General features: G+C 46.1%; 1 protein-coding gene across 12 annotated transcripts in view; it reads left to right on the top strand.

Moving 5' to 3' along the window:
* The first annotated feature begins 17,207 nt into the window (after window positions 1–17,207).
* The window catches only part of LOC134563393 (YTH domain-containing protein 1-like), a 29,296-nt gene continuing 29,030 nt past the window's right edge, over window positions 17,208–17,473 (top strand). For 2 of the 12 annotated variants that reach the window (XM_063421290.1, XM_063421300.1), the window contains exon 1: window positions 17,250–17,343. In XM_063421290.1, coding sequence (XP_063277360.1) covers window positions 17,316–17,343 — 28 coding nt within the window. In that variant the 5' untranslated portion in view covers window positions 17,250–17,315. Of the gene's footprint in view, window positions 17,344–17,473 lie in introns of all 12 variants that reach the window. The other 10 variants (XM_063421289.1, XM_063421292.1, XM_063421295.1 and 7 more) reach the window with 8 other exon arrangements.

Consider the following 17,473-nt stretch of genomic DNA (forward strand, 5'->3'; position numbering starts at 1 on the left):
AAATTTTTGTCTGTCATTGGGATGCAGAGGGATCGTAAAAAAACAATCCTTCAGATCCACAATGAGGACCGGCCAGTCCGCAGGAAGCATGGTAGGCGATGGCATGCCCGCCTGCAATGTCCCCATGCCTTCCATCACGGCATTGATTTTTCGGAGGTCTTGTAGCAACCTCCATTTCCCAGACTTCTTCTTAATGCAAAATACAGGAGTGTTCCAGGGACTGGTAGATGGTTCCAGATGCCCCTGGTCCAACTGCTCCTGAACAAGTTCACGAAGGGCGACCAGCTTGTCATGAGAGAGGGGCCACTGATTCTCCCAGATGGGTTTGTCCACCAGCCACCGTAAAGGAGGCGTGGGACACTCTGCGCCCTTCATCACAGTGGCCCCCATTAAAAATCCATGCTGAGTCGCACCCCCCACGCGGCCAAAACATCCCTCCCCCAGAGGTTCCTAGGAGTGTTTATAACATGAGGCCAAACCATGGCCGTCTGTCCCTCCGGGTTGGTAATGATAACGGGATTCTGGCTCACGTAGCTTTGTGTCGTTCCTCCTATGCCCGTCACAGGTGTCTGCACCAGGCTCAAAGGCCACTGTGGGGGCCAAGCCGCCAGGGAGAGAATCGTAACATCGGCCCCGGGGTCCAGGAGGGCGGGAAGTTGAATCTCCGGCGGCGTTGCACCAGCCATGGACACAGTACACACCATCTCAGGACGGTCTTTGGTCAGGGCAACAGTCCAGTGCACTTGAGGTGGCCCAGTAGAGCCGAAACCGCCGTCACCTCGTGACCGGTCCTCAGTCCTGGAAACAGAAGACTTAAAAGGAACAAGTTGAGCAATTTGTGTGCCTTTTGGGATAGTCAGAGGGGGGGTAGGTGTGGAGACCATCGCGTGAATCTGCCCGGAAAAATCGGCATCGATCAGCCCCAGTTGCACAATGATACCCTGAATGGTGGCACTGGACCTCCCCATCAGGAAGGCACTCATGCCATCACCCAACGGACCAAAGGCATCAAGGGGAACCTTGTGTATTTTGTCCGAACCAATTACGACAGACTCGGCTGTGCAGACATCAACTCCTGCTGAACCACGGGTGCTGGCTGCAAGCCTGCTGAGCAGATCTCCATTGGTTCGGGCTGAGGCTGAGGCATTTGTGTTGGCACGCGCCTCACCTTCGCGCTCCGTGTCGCGTTTCCCAAACCGATCAACGAATGACCATTCACGTGCACTGTTGCCTTACACGCGTCTGCAGCGTGATTCGGCCTTCCACATCATGCACAAAGGAACAAGACAGCCGTAGGCTTCTGTGCCTTTCTGCCCTGTTTCCTCCTGTCCCAAGCACCCCTTTGCTGCCGCTGCACACCGTGGGGAGTGATCCAAGCGGGCTGTGCCGCAGCAGCCGCAGTCGGCTGCATGGCTGCAGCCACAGCAGCCATCTTGTGGCTGGGAGGGGTCACCCTCGCACAGGCCTGAACCATCCGTGGCATCGGTGGATCCCCAGGAAGCGCTTCAATGATCCCCCTGCACACAGCATTGCAGTTGCTTCGAACAAGCAACCAAAGCATGAGCTTCCTAGCCACAGGATCACTCACCTGCCTTTCAACAGCAGCAGTCAGCCTTCCCCCAAAGCGGAGAAAAGGCTCATCAGCTCCCTGGACAATTTTTACAAAGGACTCTTCTGGAGTAGCCATCTGTATTGTCTGGACCAGGGCTGCCATGCCTGTTTCCTGGCACTGCTCCTGGACCAAGGGCTGAAAACCAACCTGCCCATCGGCCCTGGCATAATTGCCTGTTCCCAGCAGCATATCAGTACTAACTGTATGCCTAGGATTGGCCGGATCCAGTGTCGCGTTCTGTTCCACCGCTCTGGCCGCCAGCTGAGTCCACATGTCCTCAAAGCAGTCATACTCAACTGGTGGAAAGAGGGTCCGAGCTATGGTTCTTATGTCAAATGGTATTAAAAGATTTGCGCTGAAAAACCAGAGGATCTGCATCACCTCGGCCGACCCCAGACCATACTTCCTGACTGCATCACGCAGCTCTGCCAAGGCCTGCCAAGCCAAGGGTTGATGGGTGTTATGAGTAACACCCTGAAGGACAGGGAAGGCCTGAAGACCCCCGGATGAAGCAGCAGAACCTGCCACATCCTGCCCTGTGGGCCCCACAGGGTTAGAGGCAGGCACTCGGCTAGGGACTGGCTGAACACCCGACGCTGCAGGTCCAGCAGCAGCATCAGCAGCAATACCAACAGGGCTGGAGTACACATCTTCAACCCCCAATGAGTCTTGCGCACCAGCACAATCACCCACTCGTTCGGACTTAGCTCTCACTTCCCCCCAAAACCGCTCGCGGTCTCTCGGGCGTACTGCCACCTGACAGGGGGGGAGTGTCCACCAGGCTGTGGAGGAAGAACCAACAGTGCGGGGCCCTTTACTCCTATCAAAGACCGGCCGCATCCCGGCCGTGTCCCCGCTGGCGCTGAACTTAAACACCCCGGCGTCCGCAGCCGCCGCGGCGCTCGCAGCGGGAACGGGAGGGGGAGCGGGGCCAGCCGCCGACACCGGACCCGCCCCAGCCTCCGCGGGGCTGGAGCCCGCCTGCAGCGCCGCGGCACCGGCCGCCGGGGACCGCTCAAAGGGCTCCGCGGCACGCACGCATCCCGGCAAAGCCTGACCGCCCGGGATCGATTCGGGTGGAGACGGCAGCAGCAGCTCAGCCGCCGCCGGGGCCGTCCCACCTGCCGCCGGCAACCCGGCGGAGCCGGCCGCTGCCGCAGCTAGCGCAGGGAGAGGAGGGTCTGGGACCGCCCCCAGAAGGGTCCCAGCGGGAGGGCGGACACCCACAGCAGGCACAGTCCTCCCCGCGGGGAGCGGGGCTGTGCGCCCGCCCGCCGGGGCGGGGTCCAGCGAAAAACCGACCGGGGCCCCGCCTCCGGGGGCGTCCACACCCCCCGCGCCCTCAGCAGGCGGGGCGGGCGGAGAAGTGGCCAGCGCAGCACCCCCCGGGGCGAGCCCGGACGCTGGAGCGGGCTGTGCCGCTCCAGCCGGCTTCACCGGGCACGCAATGGGCGTGCCACAGCATGGACACCACACCGTGACTGAATCCTGGTCAAAGAGCGCTGGGGGCCGCGCTCCCGGGTCGCCGTCCCCCTCCAGCGCCGGAAAGGCATGGAGGAGGGGCTCCTCCGTCCCGCCCCAGCGGCGCCCTGGCGCAGGCCCAGGCGGGACCGGCCCCGGGCTTGCCGGGGCCCCGCCCCCCTGCTGCCCGAGCAGCTCGGAGGGGCCCGGGGCGCGCCCCGCCCCCCGGAGATCCACACCGAAGCCTGGGGGAGAAAGACCCCCCGGCGCAGCGACCAGAGAGGGAGGGGTTGAGATTTCCTCCCTTGGGAGCTGAAGTCCGGCCTCAGACAATACTTCCCGGTCTGACAGAATGACCTCGCCGTCCCCCAGCTCCCCGCCCCATTTCGGGACGGGGGAAACAGCCCGCGAGCTCTGCGAGCTGGGAGGGGTTGACCTGAACGCAGCCCCCTCAAACAGCTTCCATTTCATCAAAAGGCGTGCTACTTCCACATCATATTCCGTGTCGACCGCTTCCATAAGGCATTCTCCCAGGAGGGACCACGCCTCTGGACGGAGCATCTTATCTGGCGTGGGAAAGAACCCACGCCCTCTGCCCCACTCGTACAAACGCCGAAGCTCCTGCCGAGACACCCGAGCGTGTTTCCGCTCCAACAAATCCCCCCAAAACTCCAACGCCTCGGACTCCTGCATACTAGCACGGGAGTAGACACTGGCACCGGTGTAGCGCAAAGCAATTTGTCTAAAAAAAAACCCACCGCACAACAGGGAGGGAGGGAAAGGAAAGATCTCACCAAACGACTTCTCACACAGACGGGGTCACCAGCTGTTGCCCGGAACGCAATAATCAACAACACGGAGGCAGAGTCTTCAGTGAAAGCTGCTCCCCACCGAGAAAAGAGGGCCCAGCCTGTTTATTCTTTTCCTTTTATAATTTTGTGGGTCTGGGAGCACATTGGCTCCTGGGGTTACTACCCCTTCACCCCACTGGCCAGACCAGCTGTCAACCAACATTATTTTCAGGTTGGAAATATGTAAGCAAAGGACAGTGAACAAAAACAAGAAGGGTTGTTTATGTTCCAAAGTGTGAGAAAGTGAAAGACTGACCCTTAATATCGCAACAGTAGCTAAAGAACTGACTCCATCTTACAAGCAAGTAGAAGGCTTTAAAAAATCTCAGAAAAACCAGGGCAACACTCCAGCTCAAACCTAAATCACGCCACCTAAATTTGGGCCCAACATTTATGAAATAGGCCCATATGTAATAAGAAACATGGGCCAACAACAATTGTTGTCTAATCCAGAATGGTGTCTCAAGTGCATTGAATTGCTAATGCAAACTAACATCTCTGAAGTTGACCCGGCCTGCTCTTCCATTCTGAAGACATCCTTTGAGGGCTGGACAGCATGGTTGCAAAGGCAAACATACACTAGGGGTAGAATGCGGAGAGATCTGACTGGAATACTAGGGACAGGGCTGGGAGTTCTAAAGAGAATTGATTCAGAAATATTAATGAATAAATTGGCCACTGCAACAAGTGTTCTAACAAAATTAAAACAACCCTTACAGTCATCTTTATTAGCATTAGGAACCAGTTAGTGGCAGGTTTCAAAAGTGTTGCCAAGTTGAGAAAAAGCAGAGGACCAAGACCATAAGTTAATCATAGATGCACTTGCTATGGCCCAGGGTAATGTGTCTTTAGCTTTTAGCTGTGTACAAGCACAATTATGGCTGCAATCAACGGCTACCTTGATTATAAGAGAAGGAAGTGAAGGAGCCTTTCTGATGGAAATCCGAAAAGCTGTCTGGGACAATGCTACTGATTTTGAAAAGAAATTTCAGTCTTGGTGGACTTTGGTAAACTTTACCTATGATCCAATTGCTGAAATGGCTACCGCTTTTGTGCTCACTATACACAGTGCCACAGTTCATGTTATTCATCCCATTATAGCATTAAGATTGAATCATGAGAGATCAGTGCTCTAACCTTCAGAACACAGAACATGGGCACAGAGAGTAAATAAGAAATGGCAAACAGTGAATCTAGAATCTTGCATTACCCGGGAATAGCAAGGGTTCATTTGTGAAAATAACACAATTGATGCTCAAGATATGTCTTGATGCTGAACAGGGTGTTTGTCACTTTGAAATTCATCCAAATACTAGTCAAAAAACTATACTTGTATATATTGGTCAGGGTTGTGTGCGCTTGAGAACTGCATGTGCTTTTATAGAAACAGACGAGTATAATGTAACTTTGCTTATCAAGAACCAGTCTAACATTGTATTTGTAACTTTGTTAAGATTTTAGGGTGTGACTTTCTGTATTCAGCACCAGTTGTGTCCCACCAGCTAGTTAAGTCCGACCATACAATATATCACAGATTGTCACCCACACCTGTTGGAATGAATCTCACTTTAGTAAAACAATTAATTAATCATCAAGACCTTGTCAAAAATCCAAAAGATATTCAGGAAACTGAAGAGAAAACTCTAATTACTGTCCATCGTGACACAAAAGAGGTGAACAAGGTTCTGCAAAGAGTGAAACGATGCAAGTCACAATTGGTGAGACTCACTCTTTGGATGGTCACCCACTGCAACTGGGATCCTAGATACATTATGTCACCCCATCATTGTTCTACTAATATTAGTTGGTATAAGTTTAGTGTTGTCCTTTGTAATGCTTATCTGAAATTGGAAACTGTTACAACGAATAGCAATATTAACCTCTTTATCCCAAGTACATGAGAAACCACTGAGAGACACATATTGTAAAGACTAGAATTTGTACTAAGTAAAAGAATTTACTACCTTATTGAAAAAGAGGGGACTGAAACATGAGATTAGAAACTAGAGGTTATTAGCCATAGAAATTAGAAGATATTTATTAAAAATAAGCATTCAGATGATGTGTGTTGCTTAATACTTGCTGCTCTTTGTGCTGTATCAGTTGCCTAAAGAAAGAAAAGACAGATGTGCAGGAACAATAAAGAAGAATGCAAAGATGTCTGACAGAGAGAAAGATGTTTACCAAAACAGGAGACAAGAATACAAGATTACCAGAGATAGTGAGATAACGAAGCTCCTCATGTGTTACCAGAAGATTTCTTAGTTTGCTGAGCGTTCATATTAAGTAGAAGGTTTTTCACCTTCTCACACTCGTTTCAGGGAAACAGCAGCTATGTTTTGTAAACATTATCATTGTTTTACATTCTTATCCTTGGAGAGGAATGACTGTGTGACAGTCCCTTTGACCAATGTGGTTTAGAGGTGGGAATACCACTCTCCAATCCATGGTCACCTTGCTAAAAGTATATAATAGGAAATAATTAAAAAAGCAGGGATTCTCCCTGCTGCTCTTCTGCTCTCCCAAATTCTTGGCTCCGTGTGTCTTTTCGAGCAAGGCTCACAGTGACACTCATGAGACAATTTTGAAGATTTGAGAAAAGCTGAGGTTAAAGTTAACAATAGATGTTGCTGATTTAGCTGAAATGAATAGATAAGCTTTTCTGAAATCAGTTACAAGTTAGAGGGTGGTCACAAGAAACCGGATTTAAGATAAGCTACCCCGGATCTAATAACTCATTGCTTGTCAACTTTATGAAAAACAGAGAAACTAATCAATACAACACCAGACCTCCTGTTTCCAGAAACCCACTGAAATAGCCCTGGAAAACAGAAAACAGGGAGTTCTACCATCCATTAATCACATCTGCATTGAAAAGGTTGAAAGTTTAGAATGAAGAAGACTCGTTTTACTTCCTCCTTTTGGTGACCACTCCTCACAAAAGGACCACCGACCCATTTCAGGGAACAAACTATGCATGCTTAATAGCCTTTTTGTCAATTAGCATAGAGAGAAGAGGAATTAGCATAGAGAAGAGGAAGGGAGAGGGGTATAAATATGCATTTGTATTTTGTGTATTCAACATTTTTGTAAATAAAAGGCTTTGTAATTACCTGTGATTTTTGCAGTGCGCATTAGGGAGCTATTCCACGCGCTGCCCAGCTTCACAATAAACATACACTTTCTAATTTTAACTGTTAGAGAGCTTTTTGTCCATCACAGTTGGATATTGATATTAGATCGATATTCATATTTTAATAAATCACTCAGGTCCCAGGACCAGATAAAGACTGGTTTCATAGCTTAGACTATGACCAGAAGATCAGTGAGCATGCACAAGGCAATGGGGTCAGAAGTTCATCTCAAGAAAAAGACTCCTTCCTTCATCTCTGAGACCCTCTAAGAGGACCACCAGAGACAACTGCGCAGGCGCAAAAGACTGATAAGCTAATTAGCATACGAAGCAGAGGGGGGGAGGAAGCCAAAAGATGAATATGCATGGAGGTATTGTGAAACTTGCTACATATGTAACATTCTAGAAGATAAAAGAAAACGCGAGTGAACGGGGGGGGGGGGGGGGGGGGGAGAGCTGCGCATGCCTTTGGGAACTATCCCGCATCGCGTCCAGTGCTGAAAAAATTACATACCTACTTTAAAATTCACTTCGGCTCTGAGTTTTAGAGTTTTTCCGTGAGTCAACCTTTCATCAAATCAAGAAGCCAATACAAAGTTGAAGAATAGGTACCTTTATTTCTTTCTGTAAAACTTCACAATCACCTCATAATTTCACCTCGTCACATATTTCCATCTTTCATCATCTCTCTCTGCAGAAATACTTCTGTTCTTCAGGGCATGCTTTCATCCTCTGTTCAGACTTTGCTTGCACAGCTTTCAAATGAGACAGACAACACTAAGCAGTGCTATAGAGTGCCTTCTGTACTCCAGCCTCCACCACAGGAAAGGAAAAGTGCTTCCTTAAGCTAGCCAACAGCTGCTATGCTGATCAGGCATAACCTGTCCACTCTGGGAGCATAGGCAAACACACTGAATATCAGGAGTGAAGATTCTTGGAATTGCATTGTTTTGGAGGGGGAAATTCAAGGCAATTAGTTGACTAGCTACATCTATCAAGCTACCCTAGTGAATACCTGAAGCCTTAAAACAAAAATTATCCCATAATCTACAGCATTGTTCACGTTGCTATGCCTCTACTCCAGTTAAAGAAGAAAAAAAAAAAAACAGGTAGAGCTTTTATAACAGTAGCATATCAGCTAATCAGATATAAACATATAAACTACCATAGTGGGCAAAACAAGCCTTACTTTATAATTGCAAATTACACACAGTCCTAATCATAGAATCATGAAATCATTAGGGTTTGTCTTGGGTTGAAAATGTAACCAAAAATGTGTATTCTATTTTCATCTGTTGAAGCCAGTTGGGAGGTATTGTTCTTTATCTCTTGTAACTCTAGGGGGGGAAGAGGGCGGATGGCTTCTGTTAATGGGACAACTGATAACACCAGATAAGGCAGTGCCTTCTTATCTCTTCCTCCACCCACCCTGCTCCAAGGGACATCACCTGTGAATGGGCCATTTAAGGCCTCTCACATGACTGATAACATTACTTCATTCCATTGTGAGATGCTCCACCCAGCAGGAGGAGCCAAAGCCTTTCCACCGGGATAAAACAAGCAATCCCAAACACCAAATAGCCTGTTTCCACTGGATTCCCAGAGGATGACTGGACCCTTTCTTGAGGATCATCTCTACTTCAGCCGAGCCACAACTGTCACTCTGGGAGGACTTACTTCGGGCTGCTTCCAACACCCTGACCAACAGGGTGTCAGGTTTGTATTCTGACTCTGTCAGTGGTCCTTTGTACTATTGACTTTATCTTACTTTATTTGTACCTTTCTTGTTATTTGTTCTTCTCTTTCTATTAAATTGTATTTCTGACTTGGAGTCTCACTGGTTTTGCTTTCAAACCAGTACAGGCTTGGAAAAGACCTCCCCCTCCTTTGACCAATTACCACCATGTCAGCTACGCTGTAGCAGTAAGTGCCATGTCCAGTCATTTTTTGAATGCCTCTAGGGATGGTGACTGTACTACCTCCCTGGCCAGCCTATTCCAAGGCTTAACTAACCTTCCTGTGAAAAAAATCTTCCAAATATCTATCCTGACCCTCCCCTGGCACAGCATGAGGCCATTTTGTCTCATCCTGCTGATATTTGCCTGGAGAAGGGGCCAACCCTCACCACACAACAACCTTCTTTCATGTAGCTGTAGAGAACAACAAGGTTTCCCCTAAGCCTCCTGCTCTTTTGGGTGAGCCATGGGCTGCCAGCTTTCCCAGGAGAATGCTATGGGACACACCACTAAAGGCTTTACTGAAGTCCATGTGGACAAGTCCACAGCCTTTCCCTCATCCAATGGGCAGGTCACCTGGTCATAAAAGGAGATCAGGTTAGTCAAGAAGGACCTGCCTTTCCTAAACCCATGCTGTGGCCTGATCCCCTGGTTCTGTTGTACATACTGATAAACTAGCAAATGCAACTTAGTGCCCAAGCTTCTTCATAAGCTGCCCAAAAGGGCAATTAAGATGAGGTGGTAAGTTTTCACCTACATTATGGTAGAAAAGTTTCTAAACTGAAATTTATTTAAAACCCAGTGTGGGTGGATAAAGCAAACTTGTCTGATATTTCACATAATTGCAGAATAGTTTGGGTTGGAAGTGACCTTAAAGGTTATCCAGTTCCAACCCCTCCACCATAGGCAGGGATACTTTCCACTAGATCAGGTTGCTCAGGGCTCTATCTAACCTGCCCTTGAATGCTTCCAGGGATGGGGCACACACAGCTTCTCTGGGCAGCCTGTGCCAGTGCCTCATCACTCTCACCATAAAAAAATTCTTCCTGATATATAACCTAAACCTACTCTCTTTCATTTTTGTTAAAAATAAGACGCTTGACACGGCCAATATATCAAGCAGCAATTTAATAATTAATTAATATGGTAAAGTGTGAGCAAAAAGGCAGCGCTGGGTACAGTGGTAGGGGTTTTCCCTTCCAACTGCACACCCATTGCTGGATTTGATGATATTTTATTTGCTATATTCATACATATTCATAAGCTTTCTCAGCAGTTTCCATTTCTAGTTTTAACGTCACAATTCAATACCTAACAGCCATAAATCTATAGATTGCCCTGTATAATTCTATAGACCATTGTGATCTATTCTGATATTTCAATACTCCAGGATGTACTTCCAGGATATGTTTTTCCAGGTGGTGGGATCTGGCTTCCAGATGTGGGGTCCTCCATCTCTATTTTCAAGTCCATCAATCTCCAATGCTGATATCCAGTTTCCCTCTCCAGGAGCCATAAATCAGTGAGCTGAAGTCATATCTTCATGTCCAGGATGTTTTCCCACCTTGTGTGAGGCCTGAGCCCCCTCCTTATTTCCTTCTTTTGTCTAAAAAAACCTTTTTGCACTCTAAAACTACAGTTTAAAATTCTTTAATACAAAGCAAGCTTCTAAAGTTATAATTAAAGGACACTTATTGCAGAATAGCTTGAGACTTATAATAGATAATTGCAAGCAAAAGATTTATTCAAAAACTTCCTTCCATGCTTTCCTCAGCTGTTTATTAGAACTCATCTTTATAACTGTCCCATGGCTGTGTTCTACCACTATGATTACACAGATTTTCTTCATTTCCCTGACACGAAACATAACTTTGTATTTCACAGTCCCCACTCTGCTTGTATAAATTTTTATTTATCTTGCTTATTCGTGTCTGGGTTTCAAACTTGGCCAAAACTTTAGCAACTTTTCCCTCTTCATCCTTCTTCTTTAATTTCATTATTTTGGATATTTTAGATGTTTTCCCAAAATGGCCAAATTCCCCTGTAGCTACTGGCATCACAGCGACCTGCATACCATGTATCACAGAGTGGATAAGCCGAACAAAGCATGGAATTAAGCAAGGTAAAAACAACAATCTAGTCAATGAACATAATATTATAAATACTATTTTCTTCTACCAAGCCCCCCCTCCAAACAACTGGTCTCACCATGGAGCTTGAAGGATAGAATTCTATTGTTGAACAGGCATTTGTTTGTTACTTAAATATCCTTTTGGGTTTTGTGGCTACTACCGATTTTAGAGAAATTTGTGGTATACATTTTCTTGCAAGGGGTTTCCCCTACCTTTGTCCCAAAAGCTTTCCCTTTCTTGGCTATGCATTCTTGGCCTATCACTACATTTGTCAATACCCATCCTTCTGTCCATTCTTCAGGTTTTGTAATTCCTGTTCGCTTCTACTTTAAAATTTGTGCTACTTCTAACCCTTCTCCTCTCTAAGGCTATTGCCCTGTCATTTGGGTCCCACCACAAATCCAGCACTTGGAAATATTTAATTCTATTATAATTCATTGCATTAAATCCATAAACAAATTCTCCAAAAGTGGAAAGGTCTAACTCTGGCAGCTGTTTCTTTAATTTCTCATACAAATTTGGGGAAGCAACTTTAGATTCAGAGTGGGTTTTCAACCCTTCTACTGCTTTCTGCACTAAATTCTCCCCATATTGAACTCCTCCCCCATCAGTGTATCCCCACATACTTGCTTTGGTACAACATATATATTCTTCTCTTCTTGGACATGTCTGGTAATTACAGCCAGCTCCTCTTCTTGCTCTTAAATTCCTTTACATCCAAAACTCCCTTGCTCTTCACAAACACTTAACTGACTTTCATCATAACCACCTTTGTTTATATGGGTGTGACCAACAAAGGATACCGTTGTGACTCCTCTCCATTTCACTGACTGGTGACATGGGTGACAATTGTCAATTGCCGTGGCAGTGCTTACGCACATGATCAGGTATATAATGAGAGGTCCAGTATGACATGCCTTTCCACCCCTCCAACCTATTGGGTTGCTGCCAACAGTTGGGATTTTCATCTTCTTGGTGGCAAAGGTAGAGGTCAATCTGGTCTTGCCCTCTATTTATTCTTACCTGAGAATTGTTGGCAGGCCCACTGAAGCTCTGTGCCACTCCTTTACTTTACCTCAGTATCTGTCTGGTATCCAATTGTTGTAATCACACTCAATTCTTTCAAATTTTGCTTTTGCTTCTTCCTGCAGATCAATCCCAGCCTGTGTCCTGTGCAGCCAGGTCCTCTACCAATCCTTATCACCTACTTTAATGTATCCTTTCTCTACTGCAGCCCTTAGTGTTCTACCTGTCTCTTTCTCTATCTCATCTCTACAACTCTAGCAAAGGGTACTAGGGATCTTTGCCCGCACCAAGTTTGTATACCACAGTTTCTGACACTCAGTGCACCTGAAATAACCCCAGGGAAAACATTTACAGTTTTGGGTAGGACATTTCACTTTCCTTGGAAGGTTTTGATTCTGAAACCTCAGGTACAAGAGTTTCTGAAACATGCATCAATCCTTTTTAAGTCTTATTTTCAGTTCTCCAGGAGCAGATGAGATGTTCCACTGAAGCTCGGCCGGTGCCTCTGTTGGTGGTCCCACTGGTCCTTTAATTGTGATGTGTGGGTCCAGCCTTTCTCTGCAGTCCGGATGGCTGTATCAGTGGTTAAGGGGTTAAATATGGGCCTTCCCATTTAGAAGATAAGGTCTCCTCTTTGCAGCTTTTAACCAGCACTCAATCACTTGGTTTTATTTTATGTATGCTAAATCCTAGAGGGGTAGATTGAGCCAATATTCCTTTTTCTCTCAACTCTAATACATGTTGTCTAATTGTTTGGATATATTTTCTGAATAGTCATATCTTCAACTATTACTGATGTTTGGGGTATCTCCTGGGAATATGACATTCCATAAAGCATTTCGTATGCTGATAGCCCAGTATCTGCATTAGGAAGTGTTCTTATATTAAGCAATGCTAAAGGTAAACATTTTTTCCAGGACATTCTGGTTTCAGTCATTAATTTGGTTAAATGCTGTTTTATAGTTTGGTCCTTCTTTTCTACCTTCACAGAGCTCTGAGGGTGCTAAGGGGGTATGGTGTTCTCAGGAAATACCCATGGCTTGTGTTACCCCTTTGATGACACTAGAGGTAAAATGGGAGCCTTGATCAGAATCAATGGCTCGAATAACCCCAAATCGGGGAATAATTTGTTCTAGTAGTATTTTAATTACAAATTTGGCTGTGGCCCTTACAGCTGGGTAAGCTTCTACCCAGCGAATTAGTTGATCTACTACTACTAACAGATACTTCCACTTACTGACTTTTGGAAGCTCAGCATAATCCACCTGAACTCTTTCAAGAGGTTCATAGACTATTTTCTTACCGCCCCCCCCCCCCCGCTGAAGTTTGCCTCATTACCTTTTTGTTGACTCTCTGACAAGTAACACGCCTCTGTGTTACTTGCTTTGCTATTTCAAAAAAATCTCAATACACCCATCATATTTTTTAAAAAATGATCACACAAGGCTCTGGTTCTTCAGTGAGTATGCTGATGTAATTGGCTCAAAATCTTTTGTGCATAGGCTTTGGACAAAATTTCCCACCTATCTAAGAGTACTCCTTTTCTTTGTTCTTTCTTAGTATCTAATTTCTTTATAGCTTCTTGGGAGCTATAAAATTTTTTTTGGACTTCTCTTTGAACTTTTGTTATAATATTCAACTGAATTGTTTCTTTCAATTCAAAAGCTGCCTCTTTTTGCAGCTTGGTCAGCTATGTCATTTCCTCTTGCTAAATAGCTTGTGTTTCTTTGGTGACCTTTTACATGTGTAACAGCTATTTTTTTTTTTCTGGTCTTTTTAATGATTCACGCACTTTAAGTATTAATTCTTGATAGATCAACCATTTTCTTTGAGTATTGATCAAACTTCTCTCTTTCCAAATCTTCCTAAAAGTATGTACAATTCTAAAAGTATACTTTGTATAAATAGTCTCCACTTTGTCTTTTAACAGTTCTAAAGCCTGGTATAACGCATATAACTCTCGGGCTTGTGCGGGCCAGCTGGAACTTAACCTTTTCCTTTCTACTATCAACATGTTTCCTCCCTTTACAATTGCATATCCTGACCTCTGCTTCCTTTCTAATACTTTGGAGGAGCTATTGATGAAATATTTCTCCCCTTCAGATAATTTAATTTTTTTTTTTTATTTCAGTTAAATCTGGTCTTACTTTAGTTTGTAATTCAATTAACTCTACAAAATCATGAATCTGTTCTCCAGTTAACTTCTGATATAAAAATTTTGCTTTTTGACTATACTTTTTTTATCTACTGCCTACAATACTTTAATAGCTTTACCAGCTGTCTTATCTCTCCCTTTGTTCTGGGAGAAGGTAAGGCAAGTATGCCCGATACTCATTCGGGGTCCAGTTTCTTTGTTCTTTTACTTAACTAATGACCCAAATACTTCATTTCTGCTTCTACAAATTGCAACTTGGACATTGAAGCTTTCAAACCCTTTTTCTCTAAGAAGTGTAATAGCTTAATTGTGGCTTCTCTTGGGCCCCAGGAACTGATCTAGTTTATCAGACATCCCCATTTCCTTTTTAAGGGCTCTCACATCCCCAGTGGTCAGTGGTACTAATACATATCTAATAGCTGTCTTCCCCTTCCCCCCTTGGTATCTTGCTATCAGTACCTTCCTTAATGGATACAACTGGCCCCTTTTGCTCTCATCATCACTGTCCTTGCGCCTTTCTGCCCGAACTGTCTCCCTGCTTCTATGTGCAGGTGGTGAATCTGGAGGACGAGGCAGAGCCACAGGGGCTTGAGGTGCAAGCGGTGCCATAGGGGCTTGAGGTGCTGGGGGTGCTGGATTAGGCACCTCTGGTGGGGCAGCTGGTTGTGGTAGATAAGGGGGGAGGTTGTGTAAGTGGCCTCATGGATTCTTCTCCTTTTTGGTTTTTAAAGCATACAGGGGAGAAGGCCAGGACTTCTGCCATAAAGCAGCATAATCGCTCTCTTGGTTAATTGGATCCTTTTTATTTACACAGGCATTCAGGGCCTGACAGATCCACTCCTCAGATGACCTGTACATTGGCCAGTACAAATTATCAGGTCGTGTCATTTCTTCAGTCCATTCCATCATACAGTATTTTATAATTTTCTCTTTACTTTTTCCTTTCCTGGATTCACATTCATCCCAGAATTTTAACATTAACCCCAGGGGACTGTCCTGTGGTATATCTGGTAAAAAGCTCCCTCTTTTCCCAGTACCTTTAGTACTTCTATTTTCCTGTTGGTTTATACCAACCCCTGGGTCCTTGCCTTGGCATTGACCCATCCTAAGAAACGGGTATTCCCTCACTTGCCTCGACCACACTCTTTCTGACTTTAGTAATGAAAGGCCTTCCTGTTTTCTCACTTGTCTAGGATTTCTTTAATAAAAAGTCCCTTCAACTAATACCGCTTCCCGCCTCTGATTTACTGTAAAGAAATCCTCCCCAACTATTGCCGCATCCCACCCCCGACCTTTTTATATGAAAGAATTCCCTTTACCAACACTCGCTTTGTTCCTTCACCTGCCGCTCCCCTCGCGGAGACACGGAACCGAGGTTAGAAGAACTCCACAATCACTTTGTGGTCAGACCACGTCTCACACACACACCACTCACACTCTCACACGTGTGTACCCGTTCTTAGCCCACCTAACCAAGCGATACTTACAGCCTCCTTTTCTCGCCTGGGTCTCTGTGCACGAGTTATTACAGGTGAATTTCACTGCAGCTTTATCCTGGAGCTCAAAATCCTTTGCTCACAATTTACCTCGAGGATCTCCTTCTCCCTGAAAGATTCCCCAGTCACTCAGGGCCACCTGAGGCAAAAGCCTGCAAGGTGGGGCGCCTCCCCGAGATCAGGGGCCTCCCTCAATGGATTGGAGGTGCCCGCATTCTCCACCAAATTGTTAAAAATAAGACGCTTGACACGGCCAATATATCAAGCAGCAATTTAATAATTAATTAATTAACATGGTAAAGTGTGAGCAAAAAGGCAGCGCTGAGTACAGTGGTAGGGGTTTTCCCTTCCAACTGCACACCCATTGCTGGATTTGATGATATTTTATTTGCTATATTCATACATATTCATAAGCTTTCTCAGCAGTTTCCATTTCTAGTTTTAACGTCACAATTCAATACCTAACAGCCATAAATCTATAGATTGTCCTGTATAATTCTATAGACCATTGTGATCTATTCTGATATTTCAATACTCCAGGATGTACTTCCAGGATATGTTTTTCCAGGTGGTGGGATCTGGCTTCCAGATGTGGGGTCCTCCATCTCTATTTTCAAGTCCATCAATCTCCAATGCTGATGTCCAGTTTCCCTCTCCAGGAGCCATAAATCAGTGAGCTGAAGTCTTGTCTTCATGTCCAGGATGTTTTCCCACCTTGTGTGAGGCCTGAGCCCCCTCCTTATTTCCTTCTTTTGTCTAAAAAAACCTTTTTGCACTCTAAAACTACAGTTTAAAATTCTTTAATACAAAGCAAGCTTCTAAAGTTATAATTAAAGGACACTTATTGCAGAATAGCTTGAGACTTATAATAGATAATTGCAAGCAAAAGATTTATTCAAAAACTTCCTTCCATGCTTTCCTCAGCTGTTTATTAGAACTCATCTTTATAACTGTCCCATGGCTGTGTTCTACCACTATGATTACACAGATTTTCTTCATTTCCCTGACACGAAACATAACTTTGTATTTCACATTTTGAAGCCGTTCCCCCTTGTCCTCACCCTACATATCCTTGTAACAAGTCTCTCACCATCTTTCTTGTAGACTCCATTCAAGTACTGGAAGACTACAATCAGGTCACCCTGAAGTCTTCTCTAGGCTGAACAATCCCAGTTCTTTCAGCCTTTCCTCATAGGAGAGGTGCTCCAGCCCCCTCATCAGCTTGGTAACCCTCCTCTGAAGTGGCCTGACTGCCAGGAGAAAGAAAAAAAAAAAAAACCAAAAAACAATGTAAGGGGGAAAAAAGGTAAAAGACAAGAGAAAACCAGGGAACAGCAACGCCAAACACCAGGGGTTAAGTACTGTTAACTTTGCCCCACTGAAGACTCAGAAAGGGCTCCAACACTACACACAGCTGTCACTACAGCACGGGGACATCGAGAAATGCGAGCTTCCCGCGCTTCTGAGAGCAGAGAAACCTCCTCCTTTCCCTACAGCTCTTTGCCCAGCCAGGGAAACACAGCACAACCCGCTGCCAGGGACTGACATGGCGGCTGTACCCTCAGCGCCCCGCGTAGCGCATGCGCCGCCCCCGCCCGCCCGCGGCGCGCTCTGACGCGGGGAGCGTAAACAAAGCGGCGCCCTGGGGGAAGAGGGAAGCGCTACGTGCAGGAAGAGGGAGCCTCCATCTTAGGTGCTCGTCGCGGCGGCGGGATGGCCACGGATAGCCGGGAGGAGAAGGGTACGTGGCGGCAGAGAGGGGGGCAGGCGTTAGGCCCCGGGGAGGGGGGAAGGCTCGGGTGGGAATTGGCCCCCGCCCGAGCCTTCCCCGAGGCCACCTTGGAACCTAGTGCTGGGCCTTCAGCCCTGGA

Source organism: Prinia subflava, chromosome W (assembly GCF_021018805.1).
Source record: "Prinia subflava isolate CZ2003 ecotype Zambia chromosome W, Cam_Psub_1.2, whole genome shotgun sequence".
Lineage (NCBI taxonomy): Eukaryota > Metazoa > Chordata > Aves > Passeriformes > Cisticolidae > Prinia > Prinia subflava.